The 27,802-nt window shown below is 42.3% G+C and overlaps 1 protein-coding gene across 1 annotated transcript in view; it reads left to right on the top strand.

Annotated features, from left to right (window-relative positions):
* The window catches only part of shmt2 (serine hydroxymethyltransferase 2 (mitochondrial)), a 166,412-nt gene that overhangs the window by 54,848 nt on the left and 83,762 nt on the right, over positions 1 to 27,802 (top strand). Inside the window, exon 2 of the mRNA XM_084316786.1 lies at positions 14,868 to 15,053. Within this exon, the coding sequence (XP_084172912.1) occupies positions 14,868 to 15,053 (186 nt within the window). The remainder of the gene's footprint in view (positions 1 to 14,867; positions 15,054 to 27,802) is intronic.

Here is a 27,802-nt window from a genome sequence, read left to right as displayed (position 1 = left end):
GGTTTTTCACTAGGGGCACAGTTGCCCCTAAATGAGAAATTTAGGGGCACAGAATATTTTTTAGGGGCACATTTCGGTCATTGTCGCAAAATAATTGACCTTCACTACGTTTAAAACACCTCGGCGCGGCGCCTCGGTATTTTAAACTCCGTGTCGGTCAATTATTTTGCGACAATGACCTCGTAGCTATACATTATCCCTTACATAATATCCTTCTTAGCAGACTTCTTAGCTTAACACTTTAAGTGCCGAAAACGTGTTTAGGCGTCTTTCCTAGCCATGCTAAAGTTGCCGAGGACGCCCTAACTCGTCTTTAATATCAATATTTCAAAAATCTGTGATCGGAATCATATTTCCCCTCTGCAGCCTTCACACACAGTTCTGAGCTCCTCTCAATCCTCTAGCGGTTCAAGAGCGCCATCTGGTGGCCGATCGGCAGAAGCGCCAAACAGGAAGTCATGTGGATGAAGTGGTGATCACCCATATTACTTCCGGGCACTCGCTATAGGTCCCGGGACTCGAGCTCGACACAATACATAGCGATCCGTTGCCAATAACTCGATAAACAACATGATTTGGACGTATATACTATTATACAACCTGGAAATGGACCGGGTATTTCGACATCCCATAATGGAAAACTGTCTACCCCACGCTGATCGCCCAACGGCCCGAGGAGACTGGGGTGAGTTTTAGTGTGTAATATTACCGTGTTCGATACTAACTGATCTGATGAACATATGACCCACATTAGATGAATGGTATAACGCTGCCCACGGAATTATAAACGCCCCCTCGCCCATCCGGTCAACATCAGATGACGTGTAGTAACTTCCAGAAGTACGTCCAGTTGGAATTTTTTATATCGCGCCGATTGCTATCAAACTGTATTTCATCATCAATATAATGCATTTGGGGCTATAAATCACGTTCTGGAGAAAGCTGCAGAAAGAGATGAAAACATACTTATACCTTAGACCATATTTTAGTATGAATATGTGAATGAAAAAGTTTAACGTTGCTACACCGTGAACAATACATATAGGACCTTGAATGGGCCCTAATAATGGCAATCTAGCAATAGAATTTAAAAAGTTATAGCCCTGCAAAGAAGGGGAACTTCTCCTTAGACAAATAGACCTGGCATGGGATGGTATATCATGAATTTAGCCTTAGGCAATCAAAGTGTTAACATCCCAGGGAACTAAACTTATTGAAAGGAAGTTCTTCTTTGGCGATGCAATAGGCTACATTCAGTTTCGATTCGATTGTTCGCTAGGAATTATGGGATTTGGTGTTGGATGTATGGACTCTACGCAGACGGGGACATGGCATTTAATCGCACGATAGACTACAACTACCAATTAGAATAGCGTGGCCCAGATTCACTTCACAGTACACGCAAATATGTTTTCCACACACAGGCTATCGCACGGGGGCTATGCAGTAAATTCATTCATCGCAGACAGATTTTTTCATAGCACCGCAACATTATGTCGCACTGTACACAGCCCTGGCGAGGGCGAACCGACCCCTCAAGGCTTGTCTAGTGCCATAGCCATGACTAGGGATGCCCCGATCGATCGGCCAGCGATCGGTATTGGCCGATATTCAGTATAAATATGAGATCGGTGAATTCCGATAATGCTTTATTTTCGCAGATCGTGAAAACCGATCGAAAAACATGATCCAATTCTTAGCGGAGATCTCACTCGCTGACTTCTCTCTCAGGCACACAGAGCTGCAGCGCACGGCCCCTCCCCCTCCTCCTCCCCTGCCCCTCCCGCACCCGTGTCAACAAGCTCCAGCAATAGTCTGCTCTAGTGCATGCGACCTCTGTGAGCTAACGTTAGCTACCTAGCTATTGTTACTGTTTAAACAAAAAGACCCAGTCAACTATTCACTTTTAGTTTAATACATGAGGCATTGTCTAACGGTATCTAGCTGGCGAGCTACTGATAGCTCCTGATATCACCAAATGCTCCAGCAATAGTCTAGTAGTGCATGATACCTCCGTTAGCTCGGTAGCTCACGTTAGCTCCCTGTTTACACGGAATGTCCCAGTAAACTAAATAGTTCACTGAGGCGTTGTCTTAACACTTTGGTTGCCTTGGGTTAAATTCATGATATACCATAGGTTGCCGGCTCTATTTGTCTATGGAGAAGTACCCCTTCTTTGCATGGCTATAACTTTTTAAAATCTATTGCTACATTGCCATTATTAGGGCTCATTCAAAGTCCTATATGTATTGTTCATTGTGTAGCAACGTTAAACTTTTTCATTCACATATTCATAGTAAAGTATGGTCTAATGTATAAGTATGTTTTCATCTCTTTCTGCAGCTTTCTCCAGAACGTGATCTATAGCCCCAAATGCATTATATTGATGATGCAATACAGTTTTATGGCAATCAGCGCGATATAAAAAATTCCAACTAGACGTACTTCTAGAAGTTACTACACGTCATCTGATGTTGACCGGATGGGCTAGGGGGCGTTTATAATTCCGTGGGCAGCGTTATACCAATCATCTAATGTGGGTCAAATGTTGATAATAGCAGTTAGTATCGAAGACGGTAACGTTACACGCTAAAACTCACCCCAGTCTCCGCGCGCCGTTGGCCGATCATCGTAGAGTAGAAATCTTATCATTATGGGATGTAGATTTACCCGGTCCATCTCCAGCTTGTATAATGGTATATACGTCAAAATCATGTTGTTTATCGAGTTATTGGCAATCGATCACTGTGTATTGTGACGAGCTAGAATGCCGGGACCTATAGCGAGTGCCCGGAAGTAATACGGACGTCCAGCACAACCTCTATGCCACTTCCTGTTTAAGCGATTGCGCCGATCGGCCACCAGATGGCGCTCCTGAACCGCCAGAGAGCTCAGTGGGTCCTCCTGGTGGATCTCAGGCCAGCGGAGGGGACATATGAATCCGATCGCAGATTTTTGAAATATTGATATAAGGACGCTGTACAGCGTCCTCCGGCAACTTGAGCATGGCCGGCAATGACGTCTAAACACGTTTCATGGCAGCCAAAGTGTTAACGTTATCTAGCCGGCTAGCAGTAGCTAGGGATGGGTACCTTTCACATTTGAACCGATACGGTACCGGTACCTGTGAATCGATACCGGTACCCAACGGTACCTTTTTTCGGTACTTTAGTCTCAAGAAATGTAATTTACCTACCTCAGTCATGAAAAAAAAATCCAAATTTCAAATAACTACAATTTCGACAGTTTTCGACTTGCCATTGCTCCGACTGCTTTGTTGTTGAATCAAGTCAAATCCTAGGTAAGCGTATATTGTGCGTGTGAACGTTGACATGAAAAGAAAAAAGGTAAAAAAATAATAATTTTATTTTTTGTATCTCACTTGAATCGATACAAGGTAGTACCGACGTGTTTCAGTTCGGTACCTCAAAAGTACCGAATTCGGTACCCATCCCTAGCAGTAGCTACAGATAGCTCCTGATATCAATGTTTTATAACATTGATTCGATGCGTATTCGAGTCCCTGGCTTGCATCGCAGTCACGAAAGGGGCTAGCTGAGGGAGTAGGGTATATCTGCAGAGCCGCAGATATACCCTGCTGAGGGCATGCTGAATGTGATTTGACCAAAGCAGAGTATACACACAGACAGTGGAGCTGTTTGCAGATAGTGAGCATTTTGACTTGTTGCGTGGTGGCGATGTCTCGCAGATAATACAACTACAAGTATAATTATATAATATATATATTTTATAAAACCATTTAAAAAAAAGTATATAAAAACGATCGGTATCGGCCGATATGGCTCATAGACGATCGGTGATCGGTATCGGTGGCAAAAAACGTGATCGGGGCATCCCTAGCCATGACCATCACTAATAAGCACCAGCTGCAAAAAGAGGCACACAGGTTTATGTAAAGTATAAATATTTCTCATAAACAAAATGAGACTACACACTAGTCTCTCATTGACTCTCATCCATGACAGTTCCTTGTGCATTTTTTTCAACACTGTTTCTAATTGAGCTACGCAATGCAAGTCTTGCAGCTCTATTTTGAGTAAGCTGTATTTTATTTGTCTTGTTTGGATGCATTTTACCAGATTGCTGGACAGTAGTCCAGATGTGACAAAACTAGTGATTGTATGACTTGCTTGGTAGCTGTGTCAGTTAAAAAATAGGCATTCCGTCTAATAATTTAAATACTTCTGCAAATTTTTGTTACAATATTGTTAATGTGAGTTGACCAAGAGAGTGTTTCATCTATTATAACTCCAAGCAATCTGGCCTCCTTAACTTGTTCAATATCTGCACCCTGCAAAGAAATATTTTATCTGTGATTCTCTCTCTGAGCATGCTTTGAACAAATAATTAGACATTTTGTTTTGGATGCATTTAGTTTCAGATTATTTACAGTGACCCATTCAGAAATCTGCATTAACTCGATTTGAAGAAGACTGCTGAGGTCTTTGGCATTGCTTGCAGAAGCATTATATTGTAGTGTCATCTGCATAAATGGAACTGCTTGCATTTTTTAAACGTGGCATATCATTTACAAATATTGAATATAATAATGGTCCAACTCCAAGGCAACTTCCTTGAGGAATGCCACATTGTAGCGTTTTAACGCTTGATAAAGTTCCATTAAACAGGACACATTGTTGTCTCATGAATAAATAATCCAATAATAATTTTCATCCAGTTAGTAGCTGAGTGTTTGAAACCATAATCAGCTAGTTTTGTAAGCAGCAGTTCATGATCAATGAGATCAAAAGCTGCGCTAAAATCTAACAGTAGTGTACCAACTAATAATTTACAGTCAATATTTCTTAGCCAATCATCAGCCAATTGTGTAAGTGCTGTGCATGTTGAATAGCCAGGTTTATAAGCATGTTGAAAGTCAGAATTTATGTTATTAAGGGAGAAGTAATTTTGATTTTGTTTAAATGCAATTCTTTCCATAAGTACCGTATACCTAAAACAGGTAAAATACTGATTGGCCTACTATTTGGTCCAGTGAATGATTATTTTAAATTTTTTGGTAGAGGAGTGACCTTAGCTACCTTCCATATTAGCGGATAAATTCCTTCCTTAACACTTTCAGAGCCTTTGATTAACCTTGATTTACCCCGTTGAATGCCACCATCCACTCCAATGTTAGCCAAAAAAACGCCTAATCTATGTTTTAAATTGTGTCTAATCTGCCCGTCGCTTATCAATGACTCGTTTGCAGTCAACATTGTCGAAACGGATTGTTTTTTAATCGGTTCATATCCTTTTTATAGCATTTCGAAAAGCTATCGTTCTCTCTAAAATTTCCGGGAAGATAGAAAGATTCCCTCATAAACGGCATTTATTGGAATATTCTCGAATACACTAGACACGTTGTCATTTGTCGGCCTATTTATGAATCGTTTTCAAATAAATGCTAGATTATCGATAGTATATGTGTACGTATGCATGCATGCTATAGACGCAAGCTGAAAAATCGATTCTCTCGTTCCCGCAAGAACACACACACACACACACACACACACACACACACACACACACACACACACACACACACACACACACACACACACACACACACACACACACACACACACACACACACATATGGGACACGCCATTATCTCAGCGAAAACAGCTCTGATTACCCCAATACTGGTAACATAGACTCCTTACCTTAGATCAGATGTTCTCCAAAAAGATTATTCCAATTACTGATCGCCATTCCAAATATCGATCGTGTTGATTGATTGATTATTGGCTGCTGTGAATATATAATCCAGGCTGCTTTCCGTCCTACGATGACTTCCATGTTGATCAGACTTCTTGCCAGCACAAGGAGCCAGCTGGCTCCGCCTCTACATATCTACAGATCCCAGGTCAGTCTAAGTGACTGACCTGCAGTTACACAGGGATAGACGATAGGGGGCGCTTTTTTCCATTCTGAGCTCCTGTAGGGGCTGGTGTACCAACGGGAGACTCGGTTGATGAAATATGAATTCAGATCGCTAATAAAAAAATAAAACGATATTTGTCGTTGTGGGCACTCAATGGGGGGGGGGCTGATAAAACGAGATATGTCGTCCGTGGCACTGAAAGTGTTAAGACTCAAATTGAATATACTGTATGACATATCGGACCAGCAATACTTCCAGCTGATAGCTTCAAAAGTATACTGTCCAGATTGTCGTGACCAGAGGGTTTGTCACATTTTAATTCAGACAATGGCTTTTCAATTTCTGAACGTTTTTATTTTTTTTTTTTGAACAAATGTTTTTTATTTTCCTTTTTTTTAACATGAAACAAGACAAACAATACAGTAACAATAATAATCAATAATAAATGATAAATCACAGGACAATAACAGAAATAATAATAACAATAATGACAGTCCAGTAATTAAATCAGAATGAATGTAAATTAAAAGACACAAAAATAATAAATACAATACATGGGCTCTTGCTCGCTCTTCCCTTCCCCTTCCCTCCCCCCCTCAGGACCCCTACTTGGACTATACATCCACTACTTAATTTAACCTCAGAAAATTACAAATTTATATCAAACATCATTCAACAACAATACAGAAGGCAGTATAGGTATGGTCAGAGACAAAAATTCTGATAATTGAGTGGTTACATTTTCCCAGAAAGTCTTAACAGGAGGGCATTCCCAATACATATGCATATATGTACCAATAGCACCGTTTGAACACAAGGAGCATCGAGAGTTCGGTCTGAGACCCATTAGGTGCAATCGTCTAGGGGTCAGGTAAGTCCTATGAACAAAAATAAGATTAATCTGTTGGTGATCTGGGTTGCGTAATGATAGCCGAACATTTTCCCAGACTGCATCCCAATCAAAAATGTCTGAAAGATTTCTGACCAAAAATTCTAATTCACATTCTTTGTCCTTCATGATCTGACTTTTTATAATTGAATCTGATAAGTTACCATTTACAGGTGGCATGTTGTTTCTTATAGTATTTACTTTATTTGTGAAATAGTTATTGAAATAATTTGCAATATCCAAGGGCTTAGTGATGAAACCATCCCCCGATTCAATAAATGATGGCATTTTACCCATTTTGTCTCTACGGTACCAGGGCTCTACAGTGCGACCATATTGCTCGCATATGCCCCTAAAAATATGTGCGTGCGAACATGCAAAATCAAGTACTCGCACGGCGTGCGAGTGGGGCCAGCGAGTGCAGAGTACAGCCTCTCATTCGTCCTTTTTTTTCTCCGCTGCGAGAATCGTTAAAAAACTACAAGTCCCACAGTTCACAGCCGCATAAACGTTCCAATCACAGTAGTTTCCTGTGGTCACGCGACTGGAAACCGAAAGTAATGATCAGCGGCTGCGTCACTGTCTGAGTCAAACGTTAATACAGCCATGTCGAAGCCCATTCATTTTTATTTTGCGCGAAAGATACCGGAGAATGAGAAGTCAGGCGAGGCAGCTCATGTTACAGAGGTGATGGTTAACGTTAACCAAGATACTGACGCTAGCCAGCATGCTAGCGAAGTTGGCCAAGCTAGCGAGGCTACACCCACTGTAGCACCCAATGTAGCCACTGTAGCTAGCGAAGCTACACCCACTGGAGCCGGAGGGAAGACATACAAATTTAACGTGAATTGGCTAAACATTTCCCCATGGCTAGAGTTCGAAAACAATGTCATGTTTTGTAAATATTGCAAATGCATTGTTACACCCCTACAACTGGCCCACTGTGTATGTGTGTACAGCTAACTTGGCTAGCGTTATCAACCGCAGAGGTGGGCAATGGGTCCAGCTGTAGCGCCGGACGGCCAGAGTGCAAGCGGTGTGGCAATAGGGTCCAGCTGCAGCGCCGGACGGCCAGAGTGCAACGGTGTGACGTCGTAATTGGCAGAATCGACTGTCAATGGTCTACCTGACACGCAAACTACTGTACTGGAGGTGTACAGTATTTCAATAGGCAACCCTGAAAGGATTATTTTTCTAAAAGAGCAACACTAGCTCCCCCCTCTACTGATGGCCCTGGTTGTAAAGCCAGTGTCTCCTTTTTGTTCAATATCACTGCCTTTCTTATTAGGCCTAGTTGTTGGCTACAACTTTGCCATAGTAGGCATTAATCACTTAATTAATAGTTCAAATGTCTGTCCCATTCCCGTTTGCACACGCAGATGATACACACACGCACACAGTGGGCCAGTGACTTTGGTGGTATGTGCTATTGCACAGATGTGTCCCGTTTGCACATGCACGCACAGTACAAATATACATTTATTTTTGAAAAAAGAAAAAAAACTCTGTTACTTGACATATTTTCACTGTGCTCCTAAATATTTTTGGGTGCTCCTAAATTTCTTTGTGTGCTCCTAAATTTTTTCATTTAGGAGCACCTGTGCCCCTAGTGAAAAAGGTTAGCGTAGAGCCCTGGGTACCCATGATTTAATTCAGAGTACTCCAGAGTTTTTTACCATCATGTTTTGTTTCTTCAATTCTGGACATACAGGTATACCTATGCCTTCCAATAATACCTGAATTTCATCGCAAGTACTCCCCAAGATATGGGGAGTACTTGACATTATACTGTACTCTAGATATGGGGAGTACTTGACATCAATTTGTGGTGATTTATTATGACTGTAGTGTTCTAGGATCTCTGAAATTAACTAAATAAAAGCTAAATACAAAAATGGTTTCATATCACTCCTGGTTAATACTATTCTTATGGTCTTAAAACCTATGTATCTGGAAAAAGCTTGTTATCCATAATTAATCACCCACTTCTTTTCCTGGTTTTTCAACATCCAAGTATTGCGATGTAGACGCACAATTATTTTTATATATATATATATATATATATATATATATATATATATATGCACCCATATACCCATACGATCATCAGGCAGAAGACTACAGCAGTGGGAGAAGAACTTGTCAGCCAAAGTCCAGATTAGATAAGCATATAGTGCTGAATCTGTTCTCTGTCGTTTTCAGTACAGCCCAGGCTGTAAAAAGCCAGTCCCTCCGTCGATAGAAGTGCAGACGGAGGCATAATTGAACAACCACGCTGATTATTGATATCGTGCAAACACCCCGGCTTCTAATTATACCGGGCTACATAGTGGAGTAGTGTACGAGAGACGAAGGAGAGCGAGGAGAGACTTGAAACGTAGCCTTTATTCATGCAGGACAAATTGGCAGCGACAGTGAGTGTTGGATCAAATGTAAGAGAGCGATCAAACGCACGCTGCGAACATGTGCTCGTTCTGTGTAACGTCCCGTCCATAATCTCCAAGTCCTCATCTGAAATGAACACTCCAGGCTTCCTTCTTCTCCAATTCATGAAGGACCTTTGGCTCCACATGCTGCTGGTTCTCACACCTTCTCTCTTGGGACTTAACGTTTTCACAATACATTGTCTCACTGCAGACAACTGATTTTCTAGGCTACTTTGATATTTTTCAGCCCCGGCGAAATCTACCCTGTTTGACGATTACAGCCCACTTTACAGTGTTTCATTTTAGGGACATAGGGGCGTCTGGCACTGTAGTGTAACGCTTCCTGGTGGTTCATATTGAATAACGTGTCGGGGCCCAGATGGTTTGTTACACAGAATCTTGTGATCTCGCAAAATTACATCTTTAAGAATTTTAGACAATGTTCTTCCTGTGCCCCAGGACAGTTCAGTCAGTATTAATGAACACACACCACTCTCTCCTAAAATGTGAGAAATCGGAGAGAGTGAGGCCATGACATGTTTGCGTGAGCTCTTACACCCAAATTAAGTTTGTATTATAGCATTGCTAGAAGGCCTGCACTAGGGATGAGTACCGAATCCGGTACTTTTAAGGGTACCGACCGAATCACGTCAGTACTACCGAGTACCGATTCACGTGAGATCCTCCGGTGCCACATTTCGGTACTGTAAAAAAAAAAAGGCAGTTTGGGCAATGGCAAGCCAAAAACGGTCGCAAGTGTGGTTACACTTTACAAAGCTAGATGCAGACAGCGCTCGCTGCAATATTATATAGTATATACGTACGTATATATTAACAAATTGTTCAAAATAAATAATAATCATTTTAAGTTTGGATTTTTTTTTTTACAACTGATGTAGGTAGATTACATTTTTAGAGACTGACGTACCGAAAAAAAGGTACCGGTATCGATTCACAGGTACAGGTATCGGTTCAAATGTGAACGGTACCCAACCCTAGCCTGCACCAGAGTTAAAACCTCCCTTGGGTTCACACACAAACATCTGCCTCACGGAGTCGGAGCCCCGTTCATTGTCTGTGGAGCAGCCCCAGTTTTTATATCCCAGTTACACCACTTTGTGTGATTTCTAGCTTTACAGGGCAGGCACACCAAGCGCGTGAAATCCACTATGCGTGTGTGGAATTTACTGCTTGCGTAATACGCAGCTGGAAAGCTCCCAATTGTAGGAATGGAGTCTATTTTCCCCTATATGCGTGTGCGTATACAGTGTCCAAACAATTATCCATCTCCACTTATTTTCATAATATATATATTATTTCAACAAAAACTTTTAACACAATGGAGGCCAAACCCGAGATAAGTCGGGCTAACTCACCACCAGCGGTTGGGCGCCAAACCCGAGATTTCTCTGGTTTTGGTCGTTTATTCCTTTATTCGATATTCATCCAGGGACCTTGGTATTACCATAGGGAATGAGTCTGAGATTGCCAAAGTGCAATACTGACCGCATCCAACTAGACGGCGGTATCGAGCACCCTTTGTAACCTTGTATCTTGGCCTGTGTAACGGCCAAATGTCTCTGGTCTCACTTTTCCTTGTCGGGCGAGTGGAGCGGTTCTCCCGGTTCCATTTGAAACGCATCAAATATCCCCGATCCATATGTTGTGGTGGGTTATGCCGTGGACCAAATTAGGGCTGGGCGATATGGCCAAAAACGTTATCGCGATAAAATTATAAAATTATTTTCATATAACTCGATATCGATAATTATCGTCGATATAATGTCTGTCAAGTTTAATTAACTTATTATGCCCGGCGCCGATGGACGGGCTATTAATATACTTGTTTTTCTGCTGAGAATGTCTCTAGTTGATGTCGTCATCAGTCCGCGCACGTTAGCAGTCACCAGAGCGAGCAGTGTATCCCATGACAATGTACTAGTAAATATCCCTAAAATACTCTGTTCCGCCGCAATACATTGCAACGACGTCCACCGTATACCACACACTACTATAACCGTGGCATCAGAATTCACGCCACATACATACTCTGCACGTAAATATATAAAATAGCGCCGTGCAAGCTAATTATCCTAGCTACCCATGTATCCAAATGTCCTAAATATCCCTAAAATACTCTGTTCCGCCGCAATACATTGCAACGACGTCCACCGTATACCACACACTACTATAACCGTGGCATCAGAATTCACGCCACATACATACTCTGCACGTAAATATATAAAATAGCGCTGTGCAAGCTAATTATCCTAGCTACCCATGTATCCAAATGTCCTAAATATCCCTAAAATACTCTGTTCCGCCGCAATACATTGCAACGACGTCCACCGTATACCACACACTACTATAACCGTGGCATCAGAATTCATGCCACACACATACTCGGCACGTAAATATATAAAATAGCGCCGTGCAAGCTAACTATCCTAGCCAGTCCTAAACCAAAACAGTAGCCCATCTGGAGCTGTGGTGCGTAAGCAGGGTACAAAATAGTCACACGCCCACCGCCACAGGCTGGTAGATTTAATGTTTGGCCGTCATAAATTAAGGCCTGGGCGCCATCTGGCGGCCAACAAAATCCACTGCATGCGTCGCCATTAATATGATATGAGTAGCCTCCAGCTGGAGGGAGAAATGTCGTGGGAGCGGGCGAAAGTTGCCCAATCTGGAACAATCTCCGGGGCTGCAGCTGGCCCCTATTGGATGCGGGCGTGGTGAGTTGAAACGAAAGTGAAACTGTGTGTGTGTGTGTGTCACGTCTCACGTGTCCGTTCTAATGTTTACAAACAATGAACCTTTAAATGTAAATGAGATGCGCTCTGCTCACGAGATCAAGTTTGTAACATGAGACGCACACGAGGTCTGTCTTCATCCGTTCTTTAGCCTACAAAAAAACCTGCAATCGTGTTTTTGATTGTGCTCTGATATTTAATTTTGCATTTGATTTGACCAAATATGTGGAGGCATATTTTGTACCCTGGTTATTTCGCGTTTGTAACGTCATAACATCAGTGGAGGCTGCTGACTGATTAATAATAAGCTCTCTTTATTTCGCGGAGCATAATGTGATTTCGCGTTTGTAACGTCATAACATCAGTGGAGGCTGCTGCTGACTGATTAATAATAAGCTCTCTTTATTTCGCGGAGCATAATGTGATTTCGCGTTTGTAACGTCATAACATCAGTGGAGGCTGCTGCTGACTGATTAATAATAAGCTCTCTTTATTTCGCGGAGCATAATGTGATTTCGCGTTTGTAACGTCATAACATCAGTGGAGGCTGCTGCTGACTGATTAATAATAAGCTCTCTTTATTTCGCGGAGCATAATGTATAATGTTATTTCGCGTTTGTAACGTCATAACATCAGTGGAGGCTGCTGACTGATTAACTCGTAACGTCATAAACCAACTACCAGATTCACTCGTCACTGTACATCAGTGGAGGCTGCGTAACTGACTAACTGATTAACTAGAAACTGCACATTGAGGGGGTTTGAATCACGCTACATCAGTGGAGGCTGCTGACCAGATTATTATTATATTATATTAGGGGTGGACGGTATTATTATTATTATCTATTATTATATTATTATTCCATACAAGGCTGGATGCATTACAGACTCCGCTAACATCCCTTGTTGCCTTGTAGGTGGCAAGTATGGATTTGTTTATCTTGTTTGAAGTTGTTTTAATATGTTCTTTAATTCTTTTGCTTCCATATTGTAAATAAATTCGCAATAAATTATTTGCATTTAAAACTATTAACGCTGACTCATTCCTTCAGTCCACTCAAAATTATGCTAATATTCCTTATGTTGTTTATGATATTAATTGAAAATAGCATACGAGAGTATTATATAGTAATAATAACACATGGCGATATACTAAAAAGCTATTTATAATTTTTGGCTGGTAAAACATCTCGATGGCTGGTACTTTTTAAAATCTACCAGCCAAATGGCTGGTAAGTCAAAAAGTTAAGTTTGTTCCCTGTGCGTAAGCAGTGCACGTCATCACGTAACGTTGGTTGTTGTTAGTGAGTGTGTTGAGCCGAGGCTGAGCGGAGCCAAACTTGGAAAATCGATATATCGAAACTTTGCGACCACGTTTCATGTTTATTTCGAGGAAATAATTTATCGCAATATTTATCGTTATCGTTTTATCGCCCAGCCCTAGACCAAATGGACATCGGATGTACCAGATGGCGATCAAACAATTGGAATATTATTTTTGCAATACTCCCGATCACAGGTAAGGACGTAAATGTTTGCTTGATCGTGCAATGCTTTTATACCGATCGGGCTGATAAGCGTTTTTAGTGTTCAATACGAATGCCGTTACTGACAATCAAATAATCAGAAACGACCCCCCCCCCCCTTTCATGCATTCATGATGAAACATAATACCTATGACATACATGTGATTTGGGAATAGTAGCGTGTACAGGCAAGAAACAGCAACGTTTATAGTAGAATTGACATATAAGGCTATAACAGCATTTCGGGAATTACCCCAAACCGCTCTAAAACCATACGTATATTCACCACGGTATAACACGGGAACATATGGATGGAACGATAGATGGGTGATGTCAAATGGGCCATAGTATTGTATCCATAGTTATAATATATAATATAGTTATAGCTCTACAAACAAGGTGACGCACTCTTATCTTTTAAAGCATGGCCTTGCTATGACGGGCTCCGTCTAATAGCTGCCGCTGAATGAGTTAATGGCAATATAATTATTATATCAAAAGAAAAGCATTTCTAATTCGGCTAATACAATTGTCAGCAGTCGACTCCAGGCAGCCTACTATTGACGACTGTCTCGTTTATGAGGTTGAAAACCATAGGCTACCAAGAGACCTGGAGTGTCTATTCATTCTGTTTAAACCAATGTTTTTTTTCTTCACAGTTGCAGATAAAAATTAGGCTATACTACTATTATAGTATTGAAACTAATGAGTTATATTCATTAAAGAAAGTTGAGGATATTTATCAAAAAAAAACAAGATTTTTTTTAAATTAAAAACGAAGGTTCGAACATCCGTTCGAAAAACCATGAACTCTGAACCCTGAAGTTCGAACCCCAAAAACAGGCTTCGGCTACAGCCCGATCAGCTATGAAACCAAATTTCATCAAACAAAAAAGTTAACTTTATCGTAGCATAGAATTACAGGTTTTCAAGATAGTGCCTTTCTACATGACAGTGTGTGATAGTTATCGGATTGTTGATTATTATTTTATCTACCAAATGTGATGTGTGGAAGATCTCAACAACAGATGCTTGTAACATATTAATAACTGTTCAGTTATCAATTGGTCAATACTGGTTATTAATTGTTGCCGTTGAATTTATGCGCGCATGCGCCACGCACACAAACCTTGGTGTGCGCCCAATGTTGCAAGAGAGTGGTGCACGTTCAAGAATACTAACTGACTTGTCCTTGGGCACAGGAAGAATGTGAAATAAATGTCGCCCCCAATCTTCCCTCAACCCACGGCACCTGTGGCTTTGAAAAACATTGCCATGTATACACCACTAATCAACTCTGCTTTCTCTCTCTCTCTCTCTCTATCTCTATCTGTCTTTTTTTTTCTCTTTCTGTCTTTTCTCCCCAGCCACTGCACCAGCGCGCCCCACTGGTCCTGAGTGTGCGCAGGCAGCATGCGGCCACCCGCGCTGTGGACGAGGAACGTCCGTGGACGGGGCAGGACAGCCTGGCCCAGGACGACCCGGAGATGTGGGACCTGGTGCTGAAGGAGAAGGACAGGCAGTGTCGCGGCCTGGAGCTCATCGCATCCGAGGTACAGCAACTGAAAGCGCAGCATTGGTTCTTGTCCCTTTTTTGGGATTTTGGAAATATGTGCCTGTAATACAAGCCAACAAATGAGTGTTTCAAATATTTTATGCACATTTGTGTTTCAATCGCTATAAAGGGCCTGGCTGTCCTGTCCTGGTTCTTGTCCCTTTTTTGGGATTTTGGAAATATGTGCCTGTAATACAAGCCAACAAATGAGTGTTTCAAATATTTTATGCACATTTGTGTTTCAATCGCTATAAAGGGCCTGGCTGTCCTGCAAAAGCTGTTTTTTGTATCCCTTTTCTAAAAAGTATTTTCATGTCTCCCCCAGAACCACAAAGTGTCTCCTTTTACCAATGTCATCTCTGTAGCTTTGGCCCTCTCTCATTCATTGCTCACCTATTGACCATGTCTGCCCTAAGCATAAGTCATTTGAGCGAGTTAGATAGGGTCCAAAGTTACAATCTAGCATTGTTGTGATATGCAAACTATTATCATCAATATTTATGTCTCAAGTAAATAGCATGCATTATTCTTTTTTTGCATTAAAGAGGAACTACATTTACATTTAGTCATTTAGCTGACGCTTTTATCCAAAGCGACTTACAAGTTCTGTACGACAAGTCATCAGGAAGGGCACAACTCTTATCAGTATCGGTAACAATGTTCATCAAAGTGTTGAGTGCTACATTGTAGGTTAGTAGGTTAACCCTCTAGTATTATATTTTTGCCAATTCTGAGCTTATTTTTCAAATCTATCAACCTTTTATGAATCAGGGGAACCTACCCTTTATTTTCTGGTGCAGTGTAAAGTCACCATCATACATTACGTTTGTGTAAGCATACAATATAAATTGATTTGGATATTGTTCTGGGTGTTTTTTTAGCAGACAATGTGAAAATAATATATACATTTTGGTGTTTGGACTAACATCTCCCTGCAACCCCCCCTCCACACACAATTGATATAAGATTAGGCTACTTCAAACCATAGCTTCAAATGCATAAAATCCTTTTTGAAGCTATGGTTTGAAGTAGCCTACTCATATATCAATTGATCTGACAACTATATCATTCATTGTGCAGCTTGAATGAAAATCCCCTATTGATGATTATGCTTCTTCTTTCGTGTAACGTCAGAGGTCCAACTCTGTATCTTGTAGCCATGCCCTTAACTCTGGTCTGGGCTGGGCTTAACTCTGGTCCCACATCAAAGAGGCTGGCTTCCGAGGGTGGTTTGTATAGGGGGCAGATGGTCAGGATGTGGTCAACAGTCTGCTCAGGGTCTCCACACTCACATGCAGCGCTGTCTGCCAGGCCCCACTTCTTTAATGATGCTTTAAAGCGACCAACCCCAGATCTTAAACGGTTCAGCAGAACCCATTGCCGGCGTGGAAGATCGTCTCCTGTGGCGCCATCTCCTGGATCCCAGATGTGGTGGTGGATACGGGTTGGCCCAGCACTCTCCCACTCTCTCTTCCAGGCTGCCGCCAGCCATCCATTTCTGGATAGGTCCTCAGTGGTGGAACGGAGCATCTCTTGTGCCACCTTGTTGTAGGGGTGGCGGGACTTGAGTCTGCTCATAGGTGCTGTTGTTGTTGTGGTGTTGTGTAGGATGTGCCAGTCATGCTTCACTGCCTTCCTTGCTAGGGCGAGAGTGGCAGCCTCTCGTCGTAGGCCAGCTGGTGCGATTCCTGCAAGGACTGGCAGCATGAAGACGGGTGTAGCCTTCAGGTATCCAGTGATGATCCGGAGGGCGTTGTTAGTAGCCGCATCAACTTTTTTAACGTGTGGGCTTCTGCTCCAGACTGGGGCACAGTACTCTGCTGCCGAGAAGACCAGGGCTTGGGTGGATATCCGAAGGGTCTTGGCAGTGGCTCCCCAGGTTGTACCTGCGAGGCGTCGGATCAGCGCAACCCTTGATGTTGTCTTTGCCCTGACATCTTCGAGGTGTTGTTTGAAGGACAGTGTCCGATCCAGACTCATGCCAAGGTATTTAGGGGCTTGCTGGGACTCCAGACGCTTGTGGTCAGCATATACCTCCAGTTCCCTCTTGGTGTCTCTGTTGCAGAGATGGTATGCTGCTGAAACGGTATTGCTGGTGCTGAGCTGTAGGTGCCACTTTTGTAGATGCAGAGAGGGACATTGATAGGAGCCCACAACAGAAAAGGAGGAGTGCTATATGATGTGTGTGTGTGTGGGGGTGGGGGTGGGGTTTGCAGGGAGATATTAGTCCAAACACCAAAATGTATATATTATTTTCACATTGTCTGCAAAAAAAAAGAAACACCCAGAACAATATCCAAATCTATTTATATTGTATGCTTACAGAAAGGTAATGTATGATGGTGACTTTACACTTTTCCCTCTGCACGCTCCCTCCCTCTCTCTGTACTAAATCCATTCTGAGACAACGGAACTCAGTGCGCAAGTCGTGCGTAACAAGAGTCTCTCTGTCTCTTTCTCTCGCAGGCGCACGTCCCATCTCCGGTATTTACTTTATATATATGTTTTATTTATTTTTCCTGTTTGCATACGAGGTGGTCTGCGAAAGTTCTTGATAACAATCTAGTAGTGATCCGCATAAACAAAGTTTGGGAACCACTGGTCTAAATGATAGCCAGTGTAAAGCATCTCCCGAGACAATGTTCCTTTTCTTAAAGGGATATTTCACTTCCACAAGTTTCAGCAGTCTTACTGAAACATCTACAAGTAAGCTAGTGGCCACTGCTGTCCCTGTTGTCCACTCTCAACACCACCATTCCTTCCGGGTGTCAGGCTCCTCATTCACTTCCATCCATTTTGGGGACCTCGTCTGAATATCATTATTCAATAAAACAGAGAATTCTGTTTTCAGTTGTTGGAGATATAATTGATAGGAATAATTGATAGGAATAACTTACTCAGTCAGTGGATCCAGTTAATAAATGGCTTTATTAACCAGAGAAGATCAAATGTTACAACAAGGAGAGAATATGGCTGAATGGCTCTCGTCCAGATAACTAGCTAGGAGGCCCGGGACGAGAAGAAAGAATGACGTGGGGAGGAACCCTTTATAGTGAGAAAGGGGGAGGGGGAAACCCCATAAGATGGGTCAAGTGGGGGGGGGGGGGGGGGGGGGGATTGATTGATTGATTGATTGAAAACTTTATTAACAGATTGCAGAATGGGTACAATACAGTACAGCTCAATACACACAATTGTTAAGGGGATGCAGACCAGAGAAAGACTTTTGTCTTGTTTACATCAGGGTCCCCCATTTTCAATCCATCAGGACATATATGACATACATGACATACAGATAGTCAGTACTGCTACATCTATACATTTATGACATACCAGATTTGCAAATACAGTACTGTTTGTGATACAGAAGGAGTCAAGAAAAGGGAGTATATACATTTGACGTAGAAACTGTACATTGGAGGAGGTTGGGTGGGGGGGGTTGGGTACATTGGGATATTGACAACCATACTGGGTAATTTACATTGGAGGTGGTTGGGGGGGGGGGGGGGGGGGGCACACTGTATAAACAAGCAAAACTGTACATTGAGGGGGGGGGGGGGAGACACTGTACAAACAAACAAAATTGTACATTGGACTATTGACAAAACCATACTAGGTAAATTACTGTACATTGGAGGGGGTTGGGTTAGGATATTTACAGGGGCCAGTATTGAATTGCAGTCTCCCGTAGGTGTCCCTTGAGAGAGGTTTTGAAAGTGGGTAGTGATCCACATTCTTTTACAGCTTTGGGTAGGGCGTTCCACATTGATGTGGCATAATTGAGAAACGTGTTTAGTCCCTTATTTGAGCCGAATCTGGGTTTAACATGATTTGTGGAGCTCCCTCTGGTGTTGTGATCGTGGTATTCACTGACCTTTGGGAAGTATTTTGACATGTACATGGGTACCTTGGTCGTGTAGTGTATCTTGTAGACCAGGCCCATTGCAAGTTGCTGTACTCTGTCGTCTACTCTAAGCCATCCTAGGTTGTCAAAGTGGGCAGGGGTGAGGTGGGTTCTAGGAGTAAGGTCAAGCAGTAGTCTGACCAGTTTGTTTTGAGATGTTTGTAATTTTGTTTTTAGCGCCTTTGAGGTGCTTTGGTACCATGAGGTGCAAGCATAGTCGTAGTACCCCTGAATGAGTGCTCCTGCCAGAGTCTTCAGGGTATTCTTGTTTACCAGAGAGGAGATCCGGTACAAGAATCGAGTTTGTTGGTTGACTTTTTTTTATTATATTGGATGCCATTTTGTCACAGGAGAGATTAGCCTCTAGGATGGAACCCAGGTAGGTAATTTCATCTTTCCTTGTGACAATATTGTCACCCACTGTAACTGAGAAGCCGTCGGTCTTGCTGAGTTTGTTATTTGAACCGAAGAGAATGGACTCTGTTTTGCCCATGTGTAATGATAGTTTGTTATCAGCGAGCCATATGCAGATTCTGCCTAGTTCCGAGCTGAGGGTTTTTTCAACCTGTAACTTGTTCTTGTCAGAGACCAGCAGGGCTGAGTCGTCCGCAAACAGGAACAAGTTGCAGTCACAAGCTGACGACATGTCATTTGCATAAATTAGGAACAGTAGCGGTCCTAGTATGCTTCCTTGTGGAACACCACAGCTCACTGTGAGGGGGGGGGATAGGGTACCGTTTACCTCCACCATCTGTTCCCTCCCCTCAAGGTAGGATTGCATCCAGCTCACTGATAGACACAGGATAGGGGACAAATGGGGGAGAGGGGTTGAAGACATGTTCTTTGAGGGGCTGAGATATGATATAGAGATGAGCTCTATATTTCCTCCACACAGTCAAATGAGTAATTTGATGTGTATTTACAGATGTATTTCCTTAAGAGAGAGAAAAATATCCAGATCCAGTGTATTTGTTGTAGGTCTGAGTGTGCTGTGTATCTTTGTCCTGCATGGAATGTTCGGGGAATGGTTACCTTGGTTACAGGAAGAAAGATCCTAAACATTCTTTAGTTGGTCAAACTACATTTCAAGTGTGAGAAATAGCTTGTTTATACTTCAGAAGTATTATATTTAGACTAAATGAATGGCCTGACACCTGGGAGGTGGTGGTGTTAGGTAACAGTGGACTACAGTGACAGCAGTGGTCGCTAGTTTACTTGTATATGCCGTTAGGTAGAGGTAAAACTGCTGAAGTTCTACTAAAGTGAAATATCACTAAGCATAAATTGTGTGAAACCAGGGTGTTACTCTTCTATTCTAAGTTTATGTATGATGCATTTTTATCAATAACTGAAAGAAAGATTTTTATGAAAAGGTCCAGTGCCATTTGAACATCCGGGATCTTGGTTGTATATAGTATAAGTCAGTGGTTCTCAAACTGTGGTACGCGTACCACTAGTGGTACTTGGTGGTACTGCTGGTGGTACTTGAAAACATTTCCAAAAAAAGCTAAAATTTTATTTTATTTTATTTTTTATTTTTTTTGCAGTCAGGCCACTGAACTTAGAAGCAGGCCAGGCCAGTGTTTCTGGTTGCGGCAGCGCGATAGTTAGATAATCTAAGTGGGGAAGAACCAGGAGATCACTGTGACAGAGAGTAATGCAGTCTAAACAGTCATAAATCTTTAATTCAACTTCAGCCCTGATCATAACCATTTATTTTTAGATTTCTTGTAATGTCAGATAAAAAATGAAATACTCCCACTTTTCTGAAAAGAGTTGGTGTTAAATCTGACATTACAAAAAATCCATCAAAATATGTGTTGCTGCTAATCATTGACACATGCCTAGACTGTAATAATCCCCCCCAGAAAAATGTACTTTGCATTTGATATAGGCCTATTAACTGTGCATAGCTGAATAGACTGTATTTTAACGCCGGTCATATGGTGGTACTTGGAGAGCCAGCTACGTTCTCAGGTGGTACTTGGTGTAAAAAGTTTGAGAACCACTGGTATAAGTCATTATGGATAATGTCAGTTAAAAAGACTTGGTCATTAAAATGTCTTAAGATTTCTTTTTGTAACCGTGTGAGATTATGTCTTAATTATTCACATATTTCTGATACATGCAATAGGCAGTGATCACTAATTCCAAGCTTGAAGACACCACAGACAATCATTTTGTCAACTTTATTGGAAGCTGTGAGATAAATTAGAGTAGACTTAGAACAATCTTTCAAATTTGGTCTAGTGAGTTCTGTTATCAGCTGGGATAAATTGAGGCTACCACCAACATCCTTAACTCATTGACTGCCACACTGTTTTTACATCTGTACTCCCTGGCGCCAGCGTTTTTGACAATTTTCACGATGTTTGCAGACCCATCGTATATAGCTATGGAGACAATAGTTGGCTCATTTGAAAGGCAATATTTATACTCCAACAGGGAACAAACCGTTTATTTCTACATACCGTCGTTCCTGCGCAATCCCAGGCTAAAACCTGTCCCGTTTCAAAATAATCCAGTCTCGTTTCCTGGAACGCAAGATATTATGTGTTTGCTGTGCAGCATGCGCATTCCGTGCGGGTTGCTCACTTGACACCTATATTATTTCCAGGGTCAAAGGTAAACATGACCATACATAGAATGGTTCTATTCACAAAGCCACCATGGGGGGGGACTTGTTTTCTGACACTGGGGATCATCACAAATGCATGTTTTATGATGGGGTTCGGCTCAGTGGCCTCGTGGGTAGAGTGTCCGCCCTGAGTTCGGGAGGCTGGGAGTTCAAGTCCCGGCCGAGTCATACCAAAGACTATTTAAAAATGGTACCCATAGCCTGCCTGCTTGACACTCAGGATCAAGGGTTGGTTTGGGGGGAAGTCCTTGCGACATACTAGCGTCATGTCCAAGGGGTGTACTTGTACATCAAGCTGCCTCACGCTACGGAAACAGGAGATGGGCTTCTGCCCCATGTGCCGTTACGGCTCGAGAACCATTGGTTCTCAAAGGCAAACTTCGGTAAAATAGACGTTACCTCTAATAATAATAATTCATTTATTTTGTATAGCGCTTTTCAAAGACCCAAAGTCGCTGACTGCAAAAAAGAAACAAAGAAACATAGAACCACAGGGAAACGGAGGACAATAAGAATACACAGGAACATAAAACCACGGGTAATGGATAACAAATACGGGAGTGAGTAGGGGAGACAGTCGGGAGGAGAGTAAGGGAAAACCAAGGGGGGTGGGGGCAGGAGAGGAGAGAACGTGGGGCAGGGGGAAATGGTGGTGAGTTGGAGGAGGGTGGTTATGGGTAAGGAAGGTTGAATGCTTGGGAGAACAGGTAGGTTTTGAGTCTGGATTTGAAGGTGGAGGAGAGTGAGGGAGAGTCTCTAATGGTCTGAGGGAGGGAGTTCCAGAGTCTGGGTGCAGCTCGTGAGAATGCCCCGTCACCAAAACTACCTCTGTCAGCAGGTCCACCAAAACCCTGTCCACTCTTGCTCCGAAGTGTCTGAGTCAGAACAGGAACAATTTAAATAAATAACGTCAGTTGGCTCTAGGCGATCGCCATTGCCGAACGTTAGTTGGCTCTAGTCTGGAGATAACGTTATATCCAAACAACCTGTTTGAACATACTAGAATCCAACATAGTCTGGTGAAAACGCACCTTATGTTATGGATAGATCCTCACCGTTTGTCCTCTTCATAATAATCTCCAATAGTTCGCTCTAGGCGATCGCCATTGCCGAACGTTAGTTGGCTCTAGTCTGGGTTGCTCTCAACTCGGCGACAGATAATGTTACATGCTCGGCCGGTTTGACTATAGTATTTTTATGATTTACCAGAAGTGCTGAGTCCAATGTAGTAGGGTTGGGCACCGAAAACCGGTTCTAATTAGGAACCGGTTCTCGATTCCGGAAGTAACATACCTGCATTTCGATTCTTAATTTTTATTTTTATTTTTATTTTTAATATACTTTGTTAATTAATACCCTAGTTACAGTACAGCAACCAAATTAAACTGTATCAAGTCAACTGAAAATGTGAATAGTATGAAAAAAATGTAAAATTTTAAAATTCTCCTGCGAAATAAGCTGTGACCTGCACCTCAATCGGAATCGAGAATCGTTCAGAACAGGAATCGATATGGAGCATCGGAACCGGAATCGTTCAAATCCAAACGATGCCCAACCCTACAATGTAGTCTGGTGAAAACCCACCTTGTCATCCATAAGTGTGATAGTTTTGTCCTCTTCATAATTAAATCTCCAATAGTTCGCTCGCCATTGCATAGGCAGTTCGCAGGCTAGTGGCTACTACTGTGCCCAGCAGTGAGTGAGCAACCCCCCCCCCCCACAGTAAACTAGCCCAGGTCAAAAGATATCTATCAGGATTCGATCGTCATTTCAATACGAATTCACTCAGAGGTACCAGGATCACACAACAAGGTCCGGCTGACTGTTTAGTATAATAATAATAATAATAATAATAATAATAATAATAATAATAATAATAATAATAATAATAATAATAATAATAATAATAATAATAATAATAATAATAATAATAATAATAATAATAAAAAAAAATTTAATGAGTATACTCGTTTTTGGCGGTGAATGCATGGGAGCCAAAAACAAGTATACTCGCTTTTGGCATTCAATGGGTTAAATGGGCACTTCACCAAACTGTTTTGCACACATTCATTTAGTTTGAGTTATTGATAGAATTTTTTTTTAATATGGCCACCAGTGATCATGACATTAAATCCTTGTGTTGTGTTAATTACAGCTCAATTAAATGATAAGGTAGCAGTCCCTATAAGACCAGGTGTTGCTGGTGGCCATATTCAAACTAATTTAACTGTCAAACTAAATTAATGTGTACAAAAGACAAAACCTTTTGAGTTTTTGGATGTGAGATTATGTGCAAAATAAATCAGCATTGTTTTTTGGTGAAGTGCCCCTTTAAAATAATCTGATGTGGGTTACTCTGTCCAACTCTATACAAGTTGTAGCCCATTAGAGCTACTGTACGTCCGAGTCATTGACAATTTTTTTACCCAAGATTCACTCAAGACCAGGACATCGGGATCAGTCTGTAGAACGAATACATTGATATGATCCCATTTCTGAAGTATGCTTCTAATATTCAAATTAATTATCCCTAGTCCGTTTCTATTTTAAAAGTTAAGTGAGTTAAGTAGAGAGTTTCGAGTAGGATCAGGAGTAGTGATAGAAGGCTGTAGGCGGAATTGTAATCAAATTAGAGACCATAACCGTGTAAATAAATAAATAAATAATGAAAAGGGATGATCGGAGAAGTAATATATTGCTCAACCTTGATGATGGGTTTTATAAAATAAACGGGATGTGAGAGGAGGCAGGAGGTTGTAGGAAGCACAATAATAATAATAATACAAGAGGGACAATTATTGACAATTGATCTCAGACCCCACCCTCTTTTCTTGATCATCCTATCACAAATACTGCTGTTTGTCTGAAGAAAGCGACAGTTGTGATTGGATGATCAAGAAAAGAGGGTGGGGTTTGAGATAGGTAAAATTACCCAGCGATGCGGTTAAGTGAGTAGAGCGCTCCCCTACCACAGTGAAGTATTAGGGACAAAACAGGTGGGAGATATTATCTAGCAGGAAGTAGGGGTGGGAATCACCAGTTTCATCACGATACAATATAGATTATTTGGACAACGATACGATATTTGCCGATATCGCAAAGTCTGCCACGATACGATTCGATTCAGGTGCCTGCGATCGATATGAGACGATATTATATGCCCATTTAACACAATCAGTAACATTTAGATCAACTCAAAAAAGGCAACGGAAATATCATTTGACATTTCTCTTTTTTTTTAAGCTCTTCCAGACATTTAAATTAAAAACAATCTATTGTTTTTAATACAAATAGACCTCCTGTTCACTGTAAAGTGCCACGTTTTGCTATATTGAGCTCTAAACTTTAAAGGGGAAAATCTTTTCTATTCTTTTCACTATTTGGCCAATTTGACACAATTCCTGTGAGTCTATGGAACACATCTGTACGTTTTTTTTTAGAGATGTTCCGATACCATTTTTTCCTTCCCGATCCGATTCCGATAGCTTTGGGTATCGGCCGATACCGATACTGATCCGATACCAGTGCATACATTAAAAAAAATTAAATTATATTATATAAATTATACAATTATTTTATTTATTTATTTTTTACAGCTACTGTTTTATATATACAGTTTTTTTAGTAATAACTAGAAAGTAATGGTATTTATTCAACAACAGGTGATTGTATAGATTAGTATTAGTATCATTAATTGACAACTATGCTCAATGAGTTCACCCACGAAAAGGTTGTTGGGACATTGGTTCCGCACGGACGTTATACATTGTTGCACTTGCTACCCAGTCAGAAGGCTCCGGTTCAGTTAGCTAGTAACAGAGGCTCTGTTGTGATTTTTAATGCACAATAAATATTCAACATTCTCTTTTGAGACTCCGCCTCAGACTCTTATCCTTTGGCACTAAAAGCTAAACATTGTCACCGGTATGGCTGTCCGCATTATGCCATTAATTGCGTGCATGTGTGGGAGATGTCGATCAGTGACGACACTTAGGTTAGCCAGTTAACGTGAGCTAGATGGAAAGACAATGTAACGTTACTGGTGAAAAAGTGATTTACCTTGGAATACTCCTTTGCCAACTTGCTGTACTTTGCTTGCAGGTCTGCAGCCATTATTGCTGGATTGTGAATAGCTCCAACTTTAGCCAAGGTAACGTTAAGCTAAAACTAGCTTTTCAGCTAGCTCTTCAGCTAATGCTAAATAACACCAGCAAGCGAACACATCAGAGCTCCCCGTCAACACCGCTCTGTCGGGACGATGGCATTTAAGAAAGTATCTGCTGTTAAAATGACAAACGGCATTGACACTTTAATTCACGGTCGATTAAAAACATGTTTGTTTTATAATGCTCACTCTCAGCAGGAGGATACCATGTGTTGTTGATAAATTACGTCATATGGGATCGGAGCATAGATTTTACGTGTACTCGCAGATACCTCCCTCCTCACTCCCCCCCCACCCCCCCCTCCCTCATCTTTCTCTGCCGAAGACTTTGCGATCTTCTTTGAGGAAAAAGTGGAGAACATCCGCAGCTCCTTCTCCCAACCCCCACCCATTCCAAATGCTGAATCGAGAACCTCATCCTTCACTCTGTCATCTTTCTCTCCCATTACAGAAGCAGAGACCCTGACACTGGTAACGTCAAACCGTCCGACTACTTGCCAGCTGGACCAGCTACCCTCCCCACTCCTCCAGACCATAGCACCAGACATCCTCCCATTCCTAACTGCAACCATCAACTCCTCACTCAACTCGGGGGTGGTCCCCACCTCCCTAAAACAAGCCAGAGTCACGCCGCTCATAAAAAAACCAACCCTGAACCCTACTGTCATAGGCAACTACCGTCCTGTCTCTCTTCTCTCCTTCCTTTCTAAAACACTTGAACGTGCTGTATCCAACCAACTTACTACTTATCTCTTACAGAATGACCTCCTAGACCCTAATCAGTCAGGCTTCAGGACTGGTCACTCCACAGAGACAGCCCTCATTGCGGTCACAGAGGCACTTCACTTAGCAAAAGCGAAAGGCCTCTCCTCTGTCCTGATTCTCCTAGATCTATCTGCAGCCTTCGACACAGTCAACCACCAGATCCTCCTTGCGGCCCTCGCAGGAATGGGAGTGGCTGGCTCTGCGCTGACATGGCTGTCATCATACCTCAATGACCGCTCCTACCAAGTGTCATGGAGAGGGACCCTGTCGGCCACCCGCCCCCTGCGGACGGGTGTCCCCCAGGGCTCGGTTTTAGGACCCCTTCTCTTCTCCCTCTACACTAAATCACTGGGTAACATTATCACGTCTCATGGCTTCTCCTACCATTGTTATGCCGACGATACTCAACTCTTCCTCTCCTTCCCTCCCTCAGATATCCACGTCTCTGTGCGGATCTCGGCCTGTCTGTCCGACATCTCAGCCTGGATGACGTCCAACCACCTCAAACTGAACCTAAGCAAAACAGAATTGCTCCACCTGCCGGCCAAATCCTCCCCCCTAACCGACCTTTCAATCACAGTCGAGAATGCAGCTGTGACTGCGTCCCCGACCGCCAAGAACCTTGGTGTTGTCCTCGACGACCAGTTGAACTTCTCTGCTCACATCGCAGCGACGACCAGAACCTGCCGATTCCTCCTGAGCAACGTCAGAAGGATACGCCCCTTCCTGACAAAAGAAGCCACCCAACTCCTCGTCCAATCAACAGTCATCTCCCGCCTCGACTACTGCAATGCACTGCTCGCTGGCCTCCCGGCCACTGCCACTAAGCCTCTTCAACTCATTCAGAACGCAGCGGCCCGCCTGATCTCAAACCTACCGAAGTCGGCCCATGTCACCCCACTTCTTAGGGACCTGCACTGGCTCCCCATTGCTGCACGAATCCGCTTCAAGGCCCTCGACCTAGCATACCGTGCGGCAAAGGGAACCGCTCCCGCCTACCTCCGGTCAATGGTCTCTAACTACACACCCTCAAGACCCCTACGCTCTGCATCTTCTGGCCGCCTCAGACCTACTCCTATCCAAGCTCCGGGAGGGTCATCAAAGAGAAGTCGCCTATTCTCAGTCCTTGCCCCACAATGGTGGAATGAACTACCCACCCCAGTTAGGACAGCCGAATCACGTCCAATCTTTCGCCGTCGACTAAAGACTCACTTCTTCAACCATTATCTGAATTAATAAAACAAAAAAAAAAAAAAAAAAAAAAAAAAAAAAAAA

Source organism: Notolepis coatsorum, assembly GCF_963971535.1.
Source record: "Notolepis coatsorum genome assembly, chromosome: 6".
In the NCBI taxonomy this organism is placed as follows: Eukaryota; Metazoa; Chordata; class Actinopteri; order Aulopiformes; family Paralepididae; genus Notolepis; species Notolepis coatsorum.
The sequence above is the reverse complement of the archived record's forward strand: the minus strand, read 5'-3'. Positions and strand labels throughout refer to the sequence as shown.